General features: G+C 48.1%; 1 protein-coding gene across 5 annotated transcripts in view; it reads left to right on the plus strand.

Moving 5' to 3' along the window:
• Positions 1-16,569, plus strand: part of LOC126481546 (neurexin-1) — a 2,075,559-nt gene that overhangs the window by 1,725,340 nt on the left and 333,650 nt on the right. For all 5 annotated transcript variants that reach the window (XM_050105375.1, XM_050105377.1, XM_050105378.1 and 2 more), the window contains one exon: positions 7,384-7,492. In XM_050105375.1, the coding sequence (XP_049961332.1) occupies positions 7,384-7,492 (109 nt within the window). The remainder of the gene's footprint in view (positions 1-7,383; positions 7,493-16,569) is intronic.

Consider the following 16,569-nt stretch of genomic DNA (forward strand, 5'->3'; position numbering starts at 1 on the left):
TCCGAAACATTTTGCTGTATCTCATCTCTATTCGATGTATTCCTCATTATGGATTAAAATGGTTGAGCCAAAACCTTGTGACCATCTCCTTAATAGCGTGCAGCTCCGGCTTGGGAACACAGTACAGCAACGATCCTCCGTGGCACGAATTGCCAGCGTCTTGCTGGAAAGGGCACCCTCTTGCCCTGGAAATGAGCGGAAGAACCAGCTGACGGTCAACGGCATAGGATGTGGAAGGCAACTGGAAACCACCACATTAAACAACTAGGTTATCATATGCATCAGTAGTAAACCGTGTCACTATTTTCTGTAAAATTTTCCGGAGATAAAATAGTCCCCCAATCGGATCTCCGGGTGGGGGCTTCAAAAGATACAGACAACGTGAAGGAAAAGAATCCCAATTTTAACGTTGCCACTTGCAATGTGAGAACACTGCTTCAGTATAGCAAGCTACAAAATTTAAAACTTGAAATGGAACGACTGGAAATCGATATGCTAGGCATATCGGAGATGAGATTGCCCCAACCAGGTGATTTCTGGTCTGGAGAATACAGAGTCATTCACTCCGGAACTGACCAAGATAGACCAGGAATGGGAGTAGTTGGAATAATTCTGAGGAAAAACTACGGCTCGCGTGTCAAGGGATATGTACAATATAGCCCTCGAATAATACTAGTCAAACTTGAAACTAAACCAAAGGACACTGTGATAATACAAATATACATGCCAACATCCAAAGAAGAAGATGTAGTCATTGACGAAATATACGAAGAAATAAGTAATGCGATGAGAAATGTTAAGGGAGATGAAAACCTGATTGCCATGGGGGACTGGAACGCGATTGTGGGTGAACAACCGGAGGAAGGAATTGTTGGCAAATACACTCCTGGAAATGGAAAAAAGAACACATTGACACCGGTGTGTCAGACCCACCATACTTGCTCCGGACACTGCGAGAGGGCTGTACAAGCAATGATCACACGCACGGCACAGCGGACACACCAGGAACCGCGGTGTTGGCTGTCGAATGGCGCTAGCTGCGCAGCATTTGTCCACCGCCGCCGTCAGTGTCAGCCAGTTTGCCGTGGCATACGGAGCTCCATCGCAGTCTTTAACACTGGTAGCATGCCGCGACAGCGTGGACGTGAACCGTATGTGCAGTTGACGGACTTTGAGCGAGGACGTATAGTGGGAATGCGGGAGGCCGGGTGGACGTACCGCCGAATTGCTCAACACGTGGGGCGTGAGGTCTCCACAGTACATCGATGTTGTCGCCAGTGGTCGGTGGAAGGTGCACGTGCCCGTCGACCTGGGACCGGACCGCAGCGACGCACGGATGCACGCCAAGACCGTAGGATCCTACGCAGTGCCGTAGGGGATCGCACCGCCACTTCCCAGCAAATTAGGGACACTGTTGCTCCTGGGGTATCGGCGAGGACCATTCGCAACCGTCTCCATGAAGCTGGGCTACGGTCCCGCACACCGTTAGGCCGTCTTCCGCTCACGCCCCAACATCGTGCAGCCCGCCTCCAGTGGTGTCGCGACAGGCGTGAATGGAGGGACGAATGGAGACGTGTCGTCTTCAGCGATGAGAGTCGCTTCTGCCTTGGTGCCAATGATGGTCGTATGCGTGTTTGGCGCCGTGCAGGTGAGCGCCACAATCAGGACTGCATACGACCGAGGCACACAGGGCCAACACCCGGCATCATGGTGTGGGGAGCGATCTCCTACACTGGCCGTACACCACTGGTGATCGTCGAGGGGACACTGAATAGTGCACGGTACATCCAAACCGTCATCGAACCCATCGTTCTACCATTCCTAGACCGGCAAGGGAACTTGCTGTTCCAACAGGACAATGCACGTCCGCATGTATCCCGTGCCACCCAACGTGCTCTAGAAGGTGTAAGTCAACTACCCTGGTCAGAGTGATCTCCGTATCTGTCCCCCATTGAGCATGTTTGGGACTGGATGAAGCGTCGTCTCACGCGGTCTGCACGTCCAGCACGAACGCTGGTCCAACTGAGGCGCCAGGTGGAAATGGCATGGCAAGCTGTTCCACAGGACTACATCCAGCATCTCTACGATCGTCTCCATGGGAGAATAGCAGCCTGCATTGCTGCGAAAGGTGGATATACACTGTACTAGTGCCGACATTGTGCATGCTCTGTTGCCTGTGTCTATGTGCCTGTGGTTCTGTCAGTGTGATCATGTGATGTATCTGACCCCAGGAATGTGTCAATAAAGTTTCCCCTTCCTGGGACAATGAATTCACGGTGTTCTTATTTCAATTTCCGGGAGTGTATGTACTGGGAAGAAGAAAGAGGACACCGACTAATCGAGTTCTGCTCGATGCACCAATTAGTTGTTGCAAACACAGTTTTCCAACATCACAAACGAAGAAGATACACATGGAAGGCTCCTGGAGACCTGAGGAGGCAACAGATTGATTACATTCTAGTGTAAGCACGTTTCAGGAACCAGACAAAAGATTGCAGGAGCTGTCCACCTGCAGACATAGGCAGTGATCATAACCTCGTCCTGATGAGAAGTTCACTGAGATTCAAACGTTTGAAGAAGAAGCCAGTAAAACTTAAATGGGAACTAGAAAAACTGAACATTGAGGGACTGGCAAAGCGCTATGCTCATGAAACAGACAACCTAGCTAAGAATTTTCAACATGGTGGAGTAAATGAAGACTGCGATCAAATTAAATCTGGTATATACAAGGCATCAGAAAAGATAGTTGGAAGAAGTGAACCCAAAAACAAGAGGAAATTGATTACAGCAGATATTTTTGAGCTTATAGAAAACAGGAGATTATACAAAAATGCAACTGATGAACAAGGAAAAGCTGAATACAGAAGACTAAGGAATTTAGTTAAAAGAGAAGCTAGGAAAGCAAAATAAAATTATCTTGAAGACATGTGCAGAGAAGTGGAAGAAAATGTGCAAAACGGAAGAACTGATTTAGCCTACAGAACAGCAAGTCAATTTTTTAAAAAACGTAAAGCAACACTCTCTGGCACAATAGAAAATAAAGAGGGGAAAATGCTGTTTGGTGAAGACATCGTGAAGAGATGGAAAGAGTACATAGAGGAGTTGTATGCCGCAACACCTCTTTCGGAGAAAGTAATAGGAAGAAACGAGCAAGTAGACGATGATGACAAGGGAGATGACATTCTGCAAGAAGAACTTGACAGAGCTCTAAAAGAACTACGGGACAACAAAGCAACAGTTATTGATGACATCCCTGCAAAACTAATAAAGAATGCTGGTGACCGCATGAAAATGATGATGCCTAAACTTATTATGTCCATCTATAACACAGGAGAGATACCGACAGACTTTCAGAAATGTATCATTGTTCCTATACCAAAGAAGGCATCAGCTGCAAAATGCGAACAGTACCGAACTCTAAGCCTAATGTCGCATGCATCCAAAATTCTCATAAAAATAGTTCTGAAGAGAATTGAAGAGAAGGTGGAGGATGTGCTGAGTGACAATCAGTTTGGTTTCAGAAGGGGATTGGGAACAAGAGAAGCGATTCTGCCATTGAGACTCGTTATCGAAAAGCAAATACAGAAAAAGAAACCAACTTATATTGCCTGTGTAGACATGGAAAAGGCATTTGATAACGTTATCTGGCAAGAGATGTTCAGAGTGCAGAGGAAAAGTGGAATAAAGTACAAAGACATCCGTGTGATACTCAGTTTCTCTAAGCATGAGGTGGCAGTGATTAGGAACTGTCATCAGGAACAAGAAGCATATATTAGAAAAGGGGTAAGACAAGGATGTGCTCTCTCTCCTCTTATATTCAATGCTTATATCCAGGAAGATATAGACAAAGTTCGAGAAATTACTGAGGTGAGGATCAAAATTAATGGGCAGAAGATAGACATGCTACGTTATACAGATGATATTGCTATAGTCAGGGAGACAAAAGAACATCTAGAGGAAGTCCTCAGAACAATCGTATCTGTTCTTTCGGAGATGTCCGAATGAACAGATACCATCTTAGTAAATACACTCCTGGAAATTGAAATAAGAACACCGTGAATTCATTGTCCCAGGAAGGGGAAACTTTATTGACACATTCCTGGGGTCAGATACATCACATGATCACACTGACAGAACCACAGGCACATAGACACAGGCAACAGAGCATGCACAATGTCGGCACTAGTACAGTGTATATCCACCTTTTGCAGCAATGCGGGCTGCTATTCTCCCATGGAGACGATCGTAGAGATGCTGGATGTAGTCCTGTGGAACGGCTTGCCATGCCATTTCCACCTGGCGCCTCAGTTGGACCAGCGTTCGTGCTGGACGTGCAGACCGCGTGAGACGACGCTTCATCCAGTCCCAAACATGCTCAATGGGGGACAGATCCGGAGATCTTGCTGGCCAGGGTAGTTGACTTACACCTTCTAGAGCACGTTAGGTGGCACGGGATACATGCGGACGTGCATTGTCCTGTTGGAACAGCAAGTTCCCTTGCCGGTCTAGGAATGGTAGAACGATGGGTTCGATGACGGTTTGGATGTACCGTGCACTATTCAGTGTCCCCTCGACGATCACCAGTGGTGTACGGCCAGTGTAGGAGATCGCTCCCCACACCATGATGCCGGGTGTTGGCCCTGTGTGCCTCGGTCGTATGCAGTCCTGATTGTGGCGCTCACCTGCACGGCGCCAAACACGCATACGACCATCATTGGCACCAAGGCAGAAGCGACTCTAATCGCTGAAGACGACACGTCTCCATTCGTCCCTCCATTCACGCCTGTCGCGACACCACTGGAGGCGGGCTGCACGACGTTGGGGCGTGAGCGGAAGACGGGCTAACGGTGTGCAGGACCGTAGCCCAGCTTCATGGAGACGGTTGCGAATGGTCCTCGCCGATACCCCAGGAGCAACAGTGTCCCTAATTTGCTGGGAAGTGGCGGTGCGGTCCCCTACGGCACTGCGTAGGATCCTACGGTCTTGGCGTGCATCCGTGCGTCGCTGCGGTCCGGTCCCAGGTCGACGGGCACGTGCACCTTCCGCCGACCACTGGCGACAACATCGATGTACTGTGGAGACCTCACGCCCCACGTGTTGAGCAATTCGGCGTTACGTCCACCCGGCCTCCCGCATGCCCACTATACGCCCTCGCTCAAAGTCCGTCAACTGCACATACGGTTCACGTCCACGCTGTCGCGGCATGCTACCAGTGTTAAAGACTGCGATGGAGCTCCGTATGCCACGGCAAACTGGCTGACACTGACGGCGGCGGTGCACAAATGCTGCGCAGCTAGCGCCATTCGACGGCCAACACCGCGGTTCCTGGTGTGTCCGCTGTGCCGTGCGTGTGATCATTGCTTGTACAGCCCTCTCGCAGTGTCCGGAGCAAGTATGGTGGGTCTGACACACCGGTGTCAATGTGTTCTTTTTTCCATTTCCAAGAGTGTATATAGTTAAGGCTCACCGGCCACTTGACCATCTTCTTCCTCTGTGCGAATACACAAACAGTGCCCGAACTCTTACGGGAATCGGCAACGCGCCGCGAGTAATAAGTACAATGGGCGGGGCCACTACGAATGTAGTGCGGGACAATACGTCGAGAATGTGGGTTTCGCGGGAAGCGTGCCAGAGAAAAATCCCTGCAGTTGCGCTGTCCTCTGTGTCCTCGGTGGCTCAGATGGATGGAGCGTCTGCCATGTAAGCAGGAGATCCCTGTTTCGAGTCCCGGTCGAGGCACAAATTTTGATATGTCCCCGTTGACCTATGTCAACGCCTATAAGCAGCTAAGGGTGTTGATTTCATTGTAATTTCATTCTAACGAGCTACTTGGTCACCGATGGTATCTGTTCTTTCGGACATGTCCGAATGAACAGATACCATCTTAGTAAATATATAGTGCCTACTGCTTTGGGGCAAGTCCACTGGGGCAAAAGGAGTTTTTATGTGGCACGAAAAGGTAAACAGATGTGTAGCAGGTGTTTCTAGAAACAATGCCTCCTGTGGGCCGCTTTTCAAGAAACTGGGAGTCATGACAGTCCCATCATTATTTATTCTTCATTCTCTAGTCTTCACAAAAGAAAACCAAGTGAGCTACAAATACCTTTGAGTTAAGCTGCTCTATCCACTGCCACCAGAAGCACACAGTGCGTCACTGAAAACTTTCAGAAATATATAAAACTGGCTTGGAAAGAAGGCTTTGTATGTCATGGATGAATACTTTGTTTGTACAGAAGAAGATTTAAATTTATACTCGTTGTATGTTTGTATACAAATCAGTATTACTTAACTGTTACCTACACAGGGTGAATACCAGTAAAACAGCTAAACTGGAGGGAAAGATTACTGACTGGAAATTGAGGAGAAAAGGTCCTACGAACATTTGTCTGGAACAGGACCGTGTGCGAGCAGCGACAGCAATTCGTCTCGGAACACAGATGGTTGGTTGGTTGATTGGTTGATTCGGGGAAGGGACCGAACAATGGGGTCATCGGCTCCTTCGGATTAGGGAAGAATGGGAAAGGAAGTCGGTCGTGCCCTTTCACAGGAATCGGAACACAGTACACAGTACACAACAGATGATCAAAGTGGTCTCCATGGGATTGTAGGTGGTTGGGATATTAGCAGTTGTCATGCAGTATACATGTAATCGTACTTTTGGCGTACACCATGTTGGCGGGCCACTTCCGTGCAGCTAATACTAGAGTCCCTCTCAGTGTCCTGTGGAACCCAGTTCTCCAAATCTGGTGTACGCACAGACCACTGCTCCCTCCACGTTCGTCTGTCTGAAAGAACTCACGATCATACAAACGCCCAATTAAAAAAGCTTGAAATGTTGTGTGACGTGATTGGTGTCTGTGAGGATACTTGTTTTGGTATAGCCGTACTGCCTTTCGACCATTTCAATCTGCTCGGCCGTACACAAGTACCATCTCGGCTCGTTACCAAAATGTATTCTGGACCATTCTGCTGCTTACAGTACGCTGCTTCAGTCACACAGCCTGCAACACACAAGGAAACGCGGCACGCGGTCAGAGGAGCTGTCATTCGTCAGCGCCACCTACAGTGACGAAAATGCATTTCCGGACACACGTTCATAGGACCTTTCTCCGGTACGGAAACCGCCCGTGCAGTTTGTCAGTTTTATTAATGTTCACCCTGTATCACTGTGTTACGTGTATCGTTGTGTATTGTTTAAGTTGTACAGACTATAGGCATCAATACTATGCAAAATGTTAGAAGATGAAAATTTATTGATAAACTGCTTAAATAGTGTGGCAAGTGTAAGACTGGAAATGTATTAACGAAGATGTGAGACGGACACGGAAAGGTCCGTGTCGTATAAATTGGGCCGTTGCAGAGAACGAACGGGTTTTGGTGCAGGTGGTGGTGGCCGGCCAGGGCCTCAACGACAACCAGTGGCACACGGTGCGCTACTCGCGCCGCGCCACCAGCCTCAAGCTGCAGGTGGACGACGACGCGCCCATCAGAGGTACGCTCAGCGCGGCCCAAGGTGACGTAGCGTAGCGTGCGCCTGCGCCAGCGCCTGCGCTCTTCTCCTCTGCCACAGGTCCCGCCTGCCTCCTTCCTCCCGCCTCATCACACTGTAGCCAGATTATTTGCCAGTTGGAACAGCACGTGTTGGAGCTGGTTTCCTTCAATCAGAGTGCTCAACGTCATGTGTGAACAGTCCGCCATTGGCGAACTGCCTGTAAAAAATGTTCAGTTCACTTAGAGGGAATTCAGCAGGCACGATAACCACACCAAAAACCACCACCCACCCGTACACAAATACATTACAGTGGTAACGAAATCCTGGGTGTGGCGATTTTATTTCGCTTTTTCATCAGGCGTGATAACCACACTCCCTCTGTCCATCTGTTCCTCCCACTTTTTCTGTCCCTCTGCTCCTCTCTGTCTGTCCATCTGCTACTCCCCAGGGGGCTACTCCCCCTCTCTCTTTCCATTTGCTACTCCCCACCCTCTCTGTCCATGTACTCCTCCCCACTCTCTCTGTCTATCTTTCCGTTTGCTACTCCCCTACTGTGTCCATCTGTTACTCTCTACTCTCTCTGTCTATTTCCCCCCCTCCTTCTGCCTCCTCCAACTTCTACAGTCTATAACTTCCTGCACCTGCCTCTGTCCATCTCCTCCTACCCACTCTCTCTCTCCGTCTGCTACTCCCCCTCTCACTTTCTGTCTCCTCCAACCACTGCCACTGCTTCTCCCAACTCTCTCTGCCCATCTGCTCCTCCCCACTCTCTGTGTACATATTCTAGTCCCCCTCTCCCTGTCCCTGTGCTCCTCTCCCACTTCTCTGTCTGTCTGAGCCTTCACCCTCTCTCTGTCCAACTGCTGCTTCTTCCTCTATCTGACCATGTGCTACTCCCCACACTTTCTTAGTCCATCTGCTGATACCCTCTCTCTGACCATCTGTTCCTCCCCACTCTCCGTCCATCTGCCATCTCAGTCCATCTGCTTTATTCCCTAATCTGTCCGCCTACTTCTCCCAACCCTCTCTGTGCATCTGCACCTTCCCACAATCTGTCCATCTGCTCTTCCCACTGTCTGTCCCCCTCCTCCTCCCCCCACTCTCTCTTTCTATCTCCTACTCCACACGCTCTCTGTCCACCTGCTACTCCCCCCTCTCTCTACCCATTTTCTACTCCTCCACTCACTGTCTGTTTGTTACTTTATACTCTCTCTGCCCACCTGTTACTCTCTCTCCCTTTGTAGATCTCCACTGCTCCCCACTCTCCTCCTCCTCACTCTCTCTGTCCATCTGTCCTTGACTCTCTCTGTCCATCTGTCCTTGACTCTCTCTGTCCATCTGTCCATGACTCTCTCTGTCCATCTGTCCTTTACTCTCTCTGTCCATCTGTCCTTGACTCTCTCTGTCCATCTGTCCTTGACTCTCTCTGTCCATCTGTCCTTCCCTCTCTCTGTCTGTATGCTCCTACCCACTCACTTCATTCATTTGCTACTCCCAACTCTCAGTCAACCACACTATCCCCCTCTCTCTGTCCATCTACTCCTCCAAGCTGACTGGCTATCTGCCATTCCCCACTCTCCCTATCCATCTGCTACTCCCCCTCTCTCTGTCCTCATAGCCCTTTCTTTCTATATGTTACACACCTCTGTCTGGCTGCCAACTCCCCTCTCTGACCAACTACTTCACTCCTCTCTCTCTGTTCACCTCCTTCAATCTCTGCTCTCTATGAACTCCTACCCATCTCTCTGTCCATCTGCTCCTCCCCACACACTCTGCCCATCTGTTCTGCCCCCTGTTGCATTTGCACCATTTTCTCTTTCTATCTTTCTAGCCCCCATCTCCTTGTCATTTAATTTAACTTCCCCTCCCCCTCTTTAGGTCCATCTGCTACTTCCCCCCTCTCTGTCCTAATACTCCGCATCTCTCTGCCTATCTGGTACTCTCCCTCTCTCTATCGATCTACCCCTCTGCACACTCTCTTTCCCTCTGCTCCTCTCACCCCCTCTGTCCATCTTCTCCTCCACCCTCTCTATCCCTTTGCTACTAGCCAACTCTCTGTATATCTCCTCCTCCCCATTATCTCTGTCCATTGCTACCCCCCCCCCCCCCCCGCCTCTCTGCTTATCTGCGACTACCCACTCTCCTCCTCACACATCTCCCTGTCTGTCTGCTCTTTCAAACTCTTTCTGTTCATCTACTACTCCCCTCTCACTGTTTCTATCTGCTACTTCTGTTCTCTCTGTTTATATGCTCCTCACACTCTTTCTGCCCATCTTTTCTGCTGTCTGTTGGATTGGTTCCTATTCCTCTATCTTTTCATCCCCCCTCTTGAGTCTTTCTCCTCTAGCCCCCCTACCTCCTCCTCACTTTCTTTATCTCCTCCCCCCTCTCTCTATCCATCTGCTATTTACACCTCTCTCTGTCTGTTTGCTACTCTCTGTTTCTGTGTACATCAGCTACTCTGTTGTCTCTCTCTCTCCACTTGCTATTCCCCCTCTCCCTTACCATCTCCTACAACTTCTACTGTCTTTGGCCCTCTGACCCTCTCTTTTTACATCTGCTCCTCCAAAATCTCTTCTTCTGTTGGCTTCTGCCCCCTCTCTCTGGCCATATCTCCACACCCCTCTCTGTCCATCTGCTACTCCTCCAATCTCTGACAATCTTCTCCTTCCCACTCTGTCTGGGCATCTCCTACAACCTGCTCTCTCCATCCGTGTGTTACTCCCCTCTCTCTTTCTGTCTCCTCCAACGTCTAATGTCTCTGTTCTCCTGCCCCTGTGTGTCTGTCTGCTCCTCCCTACTCTCTCTCTGCATCTTCTCCACCCCCTCTCTCAGTCCATCTTCTCTTTCCACTCTGTCTGCCCTCCTCCCACTCTCTCTATCTCCTGCTCCACCTCTCCATGCCCATTTTCAACTCCCCCACTCCCTCCCTATTTGTTTCTTCACACTTTATCTGTCTGTCTGCTACATCCCCCTCTCTTCGTAGCTCTCCACTGCTCTCCACTCTCTCCTTCTCCCCACTCTCTCTGTGCATCTGTCCTTCCCCTCTGTCTATCCTTCTGCTCCTCCCCATTTTGTCTGTCCCTCTGCTCCTGCCCACTTTCTTTGTCCATATACTACTCAGCAAATTCTCTGTCCATCTGCTGCCCCAACACTCTGTCTATGGCTGCACTGCCACTCTCTGACCATCTTTTACTCCCCACACTCTCTGACCATCTGCAATTCACAATTTCTTTGTCCATCTTCGTTGCTCCCCAGTCTCTGTGTCCATCTCCACCTCCCCACTTTTTCAGTCCATCTGTTACTTCTCTCTCTCCTGGTCCATCTTCTACTCTTCTACTCCCCACTCTCTGTCCATCTGCTACATGACACACTGTCAATCTGCTACTTCTCCCATTATCAGCCTATCTTCCTTCCCTCTCTCTCCATCTGCTCCTCCCCACTGTTTCTGTCCATTTGCTCCTCCTCAACCTCTCTGTACAAATGCTCCTCCCCAACTGTTTGGCCTCTGCTCCTCTCCACTCTCTCTGTGCATCTGCTCGTTCCCACTCTCTCTGTCCACTTCTCCTTCCCTGTCTCTCTCCATCCATTTGCTTCTCTCCCTCTGTCTGTTCATCTGCTACTCACCCCCTCACCCCCTCTCTGTCCTTCTGATACTCCCCATCTCACTGTCTGCTATCTCTCTATCTTGTACTCATCTCTCACTGTTCATCTGCTACTCCCCTTCTCTATATACATTTCCTCCAACCTCTACTGTCTATATCCTCCTGCCCTTCTCTCTGTACATCCGCTCCACTTCCCTCTCTCTGTCCATCTTCTCCTCCCCACTCTCTGTAGATCTGCTAGTCCCCACGCTCTCTGTCTTCCTGCTACTCCCTCCTCTGTCCATCTGTTCTTTGCCCCCCTCTCTCTGTCCATCTTCTCCTCCTCACTTGTCTGCCGTTTTAGCCGAGCGGTTCTAGGCGCTTCAGTCTGGGACCGCGCGACCGCTACGGTCGCAGGTTCGAATCCTGCCTCGGGCATGGGTGTGTGTGATGTCCTTAGGTTAGTTAGGTTTAAGTAGTTCTAAGTTCTAGGGGACTGATGACCTCAGATGTTAAGTCCCATACTGCTCAGAGCCATTTTGAAGCCTCCCCACTCTCTCTGTCCATCTGCTACTCCCCACTCTCTCAGTCCATCTGTCTTCCCCCCTTTCTGTGTCCATTTGCTACTCCTCTGCGCTGTCCGTCTGTTACTCTCCACTCTCTTTGTCCATCTGCTACTCCCCCTTTTTCTTTCCACCTCCTCCAACCTCTAGAATCCATGTCCCCCCTGTGTTTCTGTCCATCTACTCCTCCCCCATTCTCTCTATCCATCTGATACTCCCCCCTCTGTTCTTTTTATGCTCCCCCCCTCTCTGTCTCTCTGCAACTCGTTCTCTCTCTGCTCATCTGCTACTCCACTCTCTCTCTCTGTCCATCTGCTACTCCCCCTCTCTCTGAACATCTCCTCCAACCTGTACCTCTACGTCTTCCTGCCCCTCTCTGTGTTTATCTGCTCCTCCCCACCCTTTGTGCTCATCTGGTTATGCCCCCTCTTCCATCTGTTCCTTCCCCCTATTCCTGTCTTCTGGCCCCCTCTTTGTCTCCTCCAGCCCCTCTGTCTCCTTCTCACTTCCTTTATCTCCTCCCCCCCCTCTCTCTGTCCATCTCCTCCTCCTTTTCTGTCATCTCCTACTCTTCCTTTTCTATGTCCATTTCCCCCTCGTTCTTCATCATATCTGTCCCCATGTCCTCCTATCGCCTCTCTTGTCATCTCTTGATGGATATAGGTTGCTGGTTCTTACATCCGTAGAGTTTCTCTCCTGTCAGTAATATCTGTAAATGGCGTCAGTCTGGGCTAGCGTTTGGACAGGTGACTGTCTGGATCTACTGGGCACTATTGGCTACGGGAATGCATTCAGACGAGGCCAACTGAGGAGCTACTGAGCGAAAAGTGGCGGCTCGAGCCACAAAAGTTAATAGTGGCTGGGAGAGCGGTTTGCTATCCGCCACAATCCCTTCCATATCCGCCTCCAGTGACGCCTATCGGCTGAAGATGACACTGCGGTCCGTCGATACCACTGCGCCTTCCAGTACCTGTTCGGACGGGGTTAATTTAGTTAGTGTGTGTACCACGTTTGGTCGAAATCGATCCTGGGGTTAAGAAAGAGCTTTTTAGCCGCGTCTTTGCCAGAGTACGCACACATCATATATATTTCACATATATTTAATCTATTTCACACATCTTTATTTACGTACTTCACATGTATCTGTAGAGAATTTAGTCCTTTAGTTTCGATATCACGGAGCTTATTCTTTATGACGTCATATCACCTTAACAATGGGGCGTACAACGAAATATTTTTGTATTCACGTTCAATGGTACATCTTTATGCTGTCTGCGAAACATGTTGCGAATAAAGTTAGTAGTAAATGCGTAAGAAATTAAAACGTTATGCATGATACAGTAATTTTTTCACATCTCAGTGTTTGAGGTGTCATATCTCCACAACTACGTGTTGTACAATAACGTAATTGTGAATGTACATTTAGCAGCATCTGCGAATACTATTTGTGAAATGTGTTACGAATAAAGTAAGTAGCAGAGAAGAAATAAGTTTAAACGTCATGCATGATGCGGCTTTTTTTCACGCAACTCAGTGTTTATGACGTCATGTCTCCTTAAACATATCTCTCAGAATGATGCAGTTTTGTAGGTACGTTCATCGTTTGTTGATACTGTCTTCGAATTTTGTCTTGAACAGAGTTAGTAGCATAGAAGTAATAAACTAAAACGTCATGCAGATCTCCTCACATCTCAGTGTTTGTGACGTCATACGTCCTGAATTACGTGCCGTGCAATGCTATTAAGTTCAGTTCCACCCAGTGGGATGGATGTGTGAATAGAGTCTGCAAAATGTGTCATCAATACAGTTGCCAGTAAAGAAGTGATAACGTAAACATCATGCTTGATGCGGCAGTTTTACTGCATGCACAGGGTAATGAAATAAGCAACTAACTTTTTTTCCTTTCACCATTTTGTGGGGATTATTAGCGAGAAAAAGTTTAGTAAAGGCTTCAAATTACATCTAAAGTTTGTTGTAAGTCACTAAGTACACCCATTCTCAAACATTGGATGAAGGAAGTCTGCAAATTGGTGTGTCGTGAGCTACACACCTTTTTTGTCACTTCCCCCTTACCACCACAGCGATTAGCTCCAGACAATAAGTGATATGTGTACGAAGATTGGTAGAAATCAGTAGAGTGGTTTAGGAGGAGATATGAAACAGATATACATACATACACCGAAGAGCCAGAGAAACTGGTACAGGCATGCGTATTCAAGTACAGAGATACGTAAATAGGCAGAATACGGCGCTACGGTCGGCACCGCCTTTATAAGACAACAAGAGTCTGCGCAGGTGTTCGATCGGTTACTGCTGCTACAATGGCACGTTATCAAGATCTGAGTGGGTTTGAATGTCGTGTTTTAGTTGGCGCACGAGCGATGGGACACGGCACCTTCGAGATAGCGACGAAGTGGGGATTTTCCCTTGGACCTTTCCACGAGTGTACCGTGAATATCAGGAATCCGGAAAAACATCAAATCTCCGACATCGCTGCGGACGGAAAAATATCCTGTACGAACGGGACCAACAACGACTGAAGAGAGTCGTTCAACGTGACAGAAGTGCAGCCCCCTCCACAAATTTCTACAGATTTCAGTGCTAGGCCATCAACAAGTATCAGCGTGCGAACCATTCAACGAAATATCTTCGATATGGATTTTCGGAGCCTAAGGTCCACTCGTGTACCCTTGATGACAGCGCGACACAAAGCCTTATGCCTCACCTGGGCCCGTCAACACTGATATTGGACTGTTAATGACTAGAAACATGTTGCCTGGTCGGTCGAGTCTCGTTTCAAACTGTATCGAGCGGATGGGTATGGAGACAACCCCACGAATCGATGGACCTTGCATGTCAGCAGGAGCTTATGAAGGCTCTGTAATGGTGTGGTGCATGTGCAGCTGGAGTGCTGTGGGACTTGTGATACATCTAGACACGACTGTGACAGGTGACACGTACGTAAACACCCTGTCTGATCACCTTCATCAATTCATATCCCGTGTGCATTCCGACCGACTCGGGAAATTCTAGCAGGACAACGGGACACCGCGAGGTCCAGAATTGCTACGAGTGATTCCAGGAACATTCTAGTGAGTTTAAACACTTCCGCTGGCCACCAAACCCCCCAGACACGAATATTATGGAGCATATAGGGATGCCTTGCAACGTGCTGTTCCGAAGAGATCTCCATTCCCTCGTAGTCTTATGGATTTATGGGCAACCCTGCTGGATTCATGGTGTCGATTCCCCGCAGCACTACTTCAGACATTTGTCGACTCCATGCCACGCCGTGCAGCGGCGCTTCTGCGTGCTCGCGGCGAACCTACGCGATACCAGTTTCTTTGTAACATTCACATTTAAAATATGTGTGGTTTACTGACACGCTCGGTTTAGACATATTTAATCTCACTGTCACATTTTGCGTAACCTGTTACGTAGGGTGGCTAAAACTTAGACAAAGTGATGTAGCGTAGCTGAACGTGATGATTTTATTTACCGCGATCATCAACAAAATTCCACGTTACAGTGACTTGTGGCCCTCGAAGCTGCTGTGATGCGTTCCACTTGATGCAGCCCACAGTACAGGCAGCGTTCCACGGGCACGCTCGACATGGGCTGTAGTTCGCTTTAGTATATGGAATTTTACTGACGCTCTAAACACACTAAAACAGCACATTGGCGTGTTGCATATCATTTTGTCTAATTTTTGGACACCAGACGTAATGGCCCACGCAATATTTGACAGTGAGATTAAATATCTCGTAACCCATCAATTCAGTAGGATAAATAAAAAAGTCCCAACACTGACCGGGAAGGATTTGCCTAACGTATTTCTAGATCAGGAGCAAACTGAAGTGGATGGCTAATTTTTCTCGGCAGAAAATTTACAGTGGGCGCATCTTTTATCCAAACTTTCTCGTTCCTCGTTACACTAGACCGAACTGCTCTGCGGAATCTCTGACTAGCAACAGCCCGCTAGCTACCGCTACAAAATGTTTACGAGATGGTCCTTCTGGCCAGTGTAGTGTTGCAGCTCTGTTTACCGTATTAAATCAATCACCAGCCTCTTTGCTTTACATCTCCTTTATCACATAAATTTTGTTTCCTTCGATAGAATAAACACTCTCAGTGTTTACGAACCGCTTGCTTGTTATATTTCCGGGTAATTCCAGATGCGCTGTACATCATCCGCTCTTACTGATTGTGAAAGACCAACATATCGTTCCTTGTGAGAAACTGAAGTGACTGATAATATTCCGCACTCTGCTCTAGCTGATATGTTACATTACTGAAGCACGTAAATCAAAGTTTTAGGATCCTTCAGCGTTACAGGACATTAATGTAAAACTAAAACAGACACTAAGATCTTAATTTCTTCGACACTGCATGGCACCATTCATTTAATGATTGGAGAATATTCGCCTAATACATGAGAAATACGTCGCTGCCATTCAAAGCAGCCTGAGCCACTCTAGTTACAGAGGCACAAGTAGTCCTCTTCACCAGGTCAATGGAAATTTACACTATTCCTTAAAAATGACAGACTGGTGTTACTTGTACCATTACATGAACATATATATCATTAGTCTGCCACACATCGTCAAACTCTTCTCTCACAAAATGTTCACTTTCATATATTTTTTTCTTTTCATTGTGTTACTGCCATCAGGAAGCTACATGTCAGAGTTGGCTCCAAAACAGATCAGCAAGTACATATAAACAACAACAATTAATGAAAATCGTTGTCAGACACAATCTCATGAAAAGCAAGTAATGTTGTTGTTGTTGTGGTCTTAAGTCCAGAGACTGGTTTCATGGAGCTCTTAATACTACTCTATCCTGTGCAAGGTTCTTCATCTCCCAGTACCTACTGCAACCTACATCCTTCAGAATCTGCTTAGTGTATTCATCTCTTTGTCTCACTCTA

Source organism: Schistocerca serialis, chromosome 5 (genome assembly GCF_023864345.2).
Source record: "Schistocerca serialis cubense isolate TAMUIC-IGC-003099 chromosome 5, iqSchSeri2.2, whole genome shotgun sequence".
NCBI lineage: Eukaryota > Metazoa > Arthropoda > Insecta > Orthoptera > Acrididae > Schistocerca > Schistocerca serialis.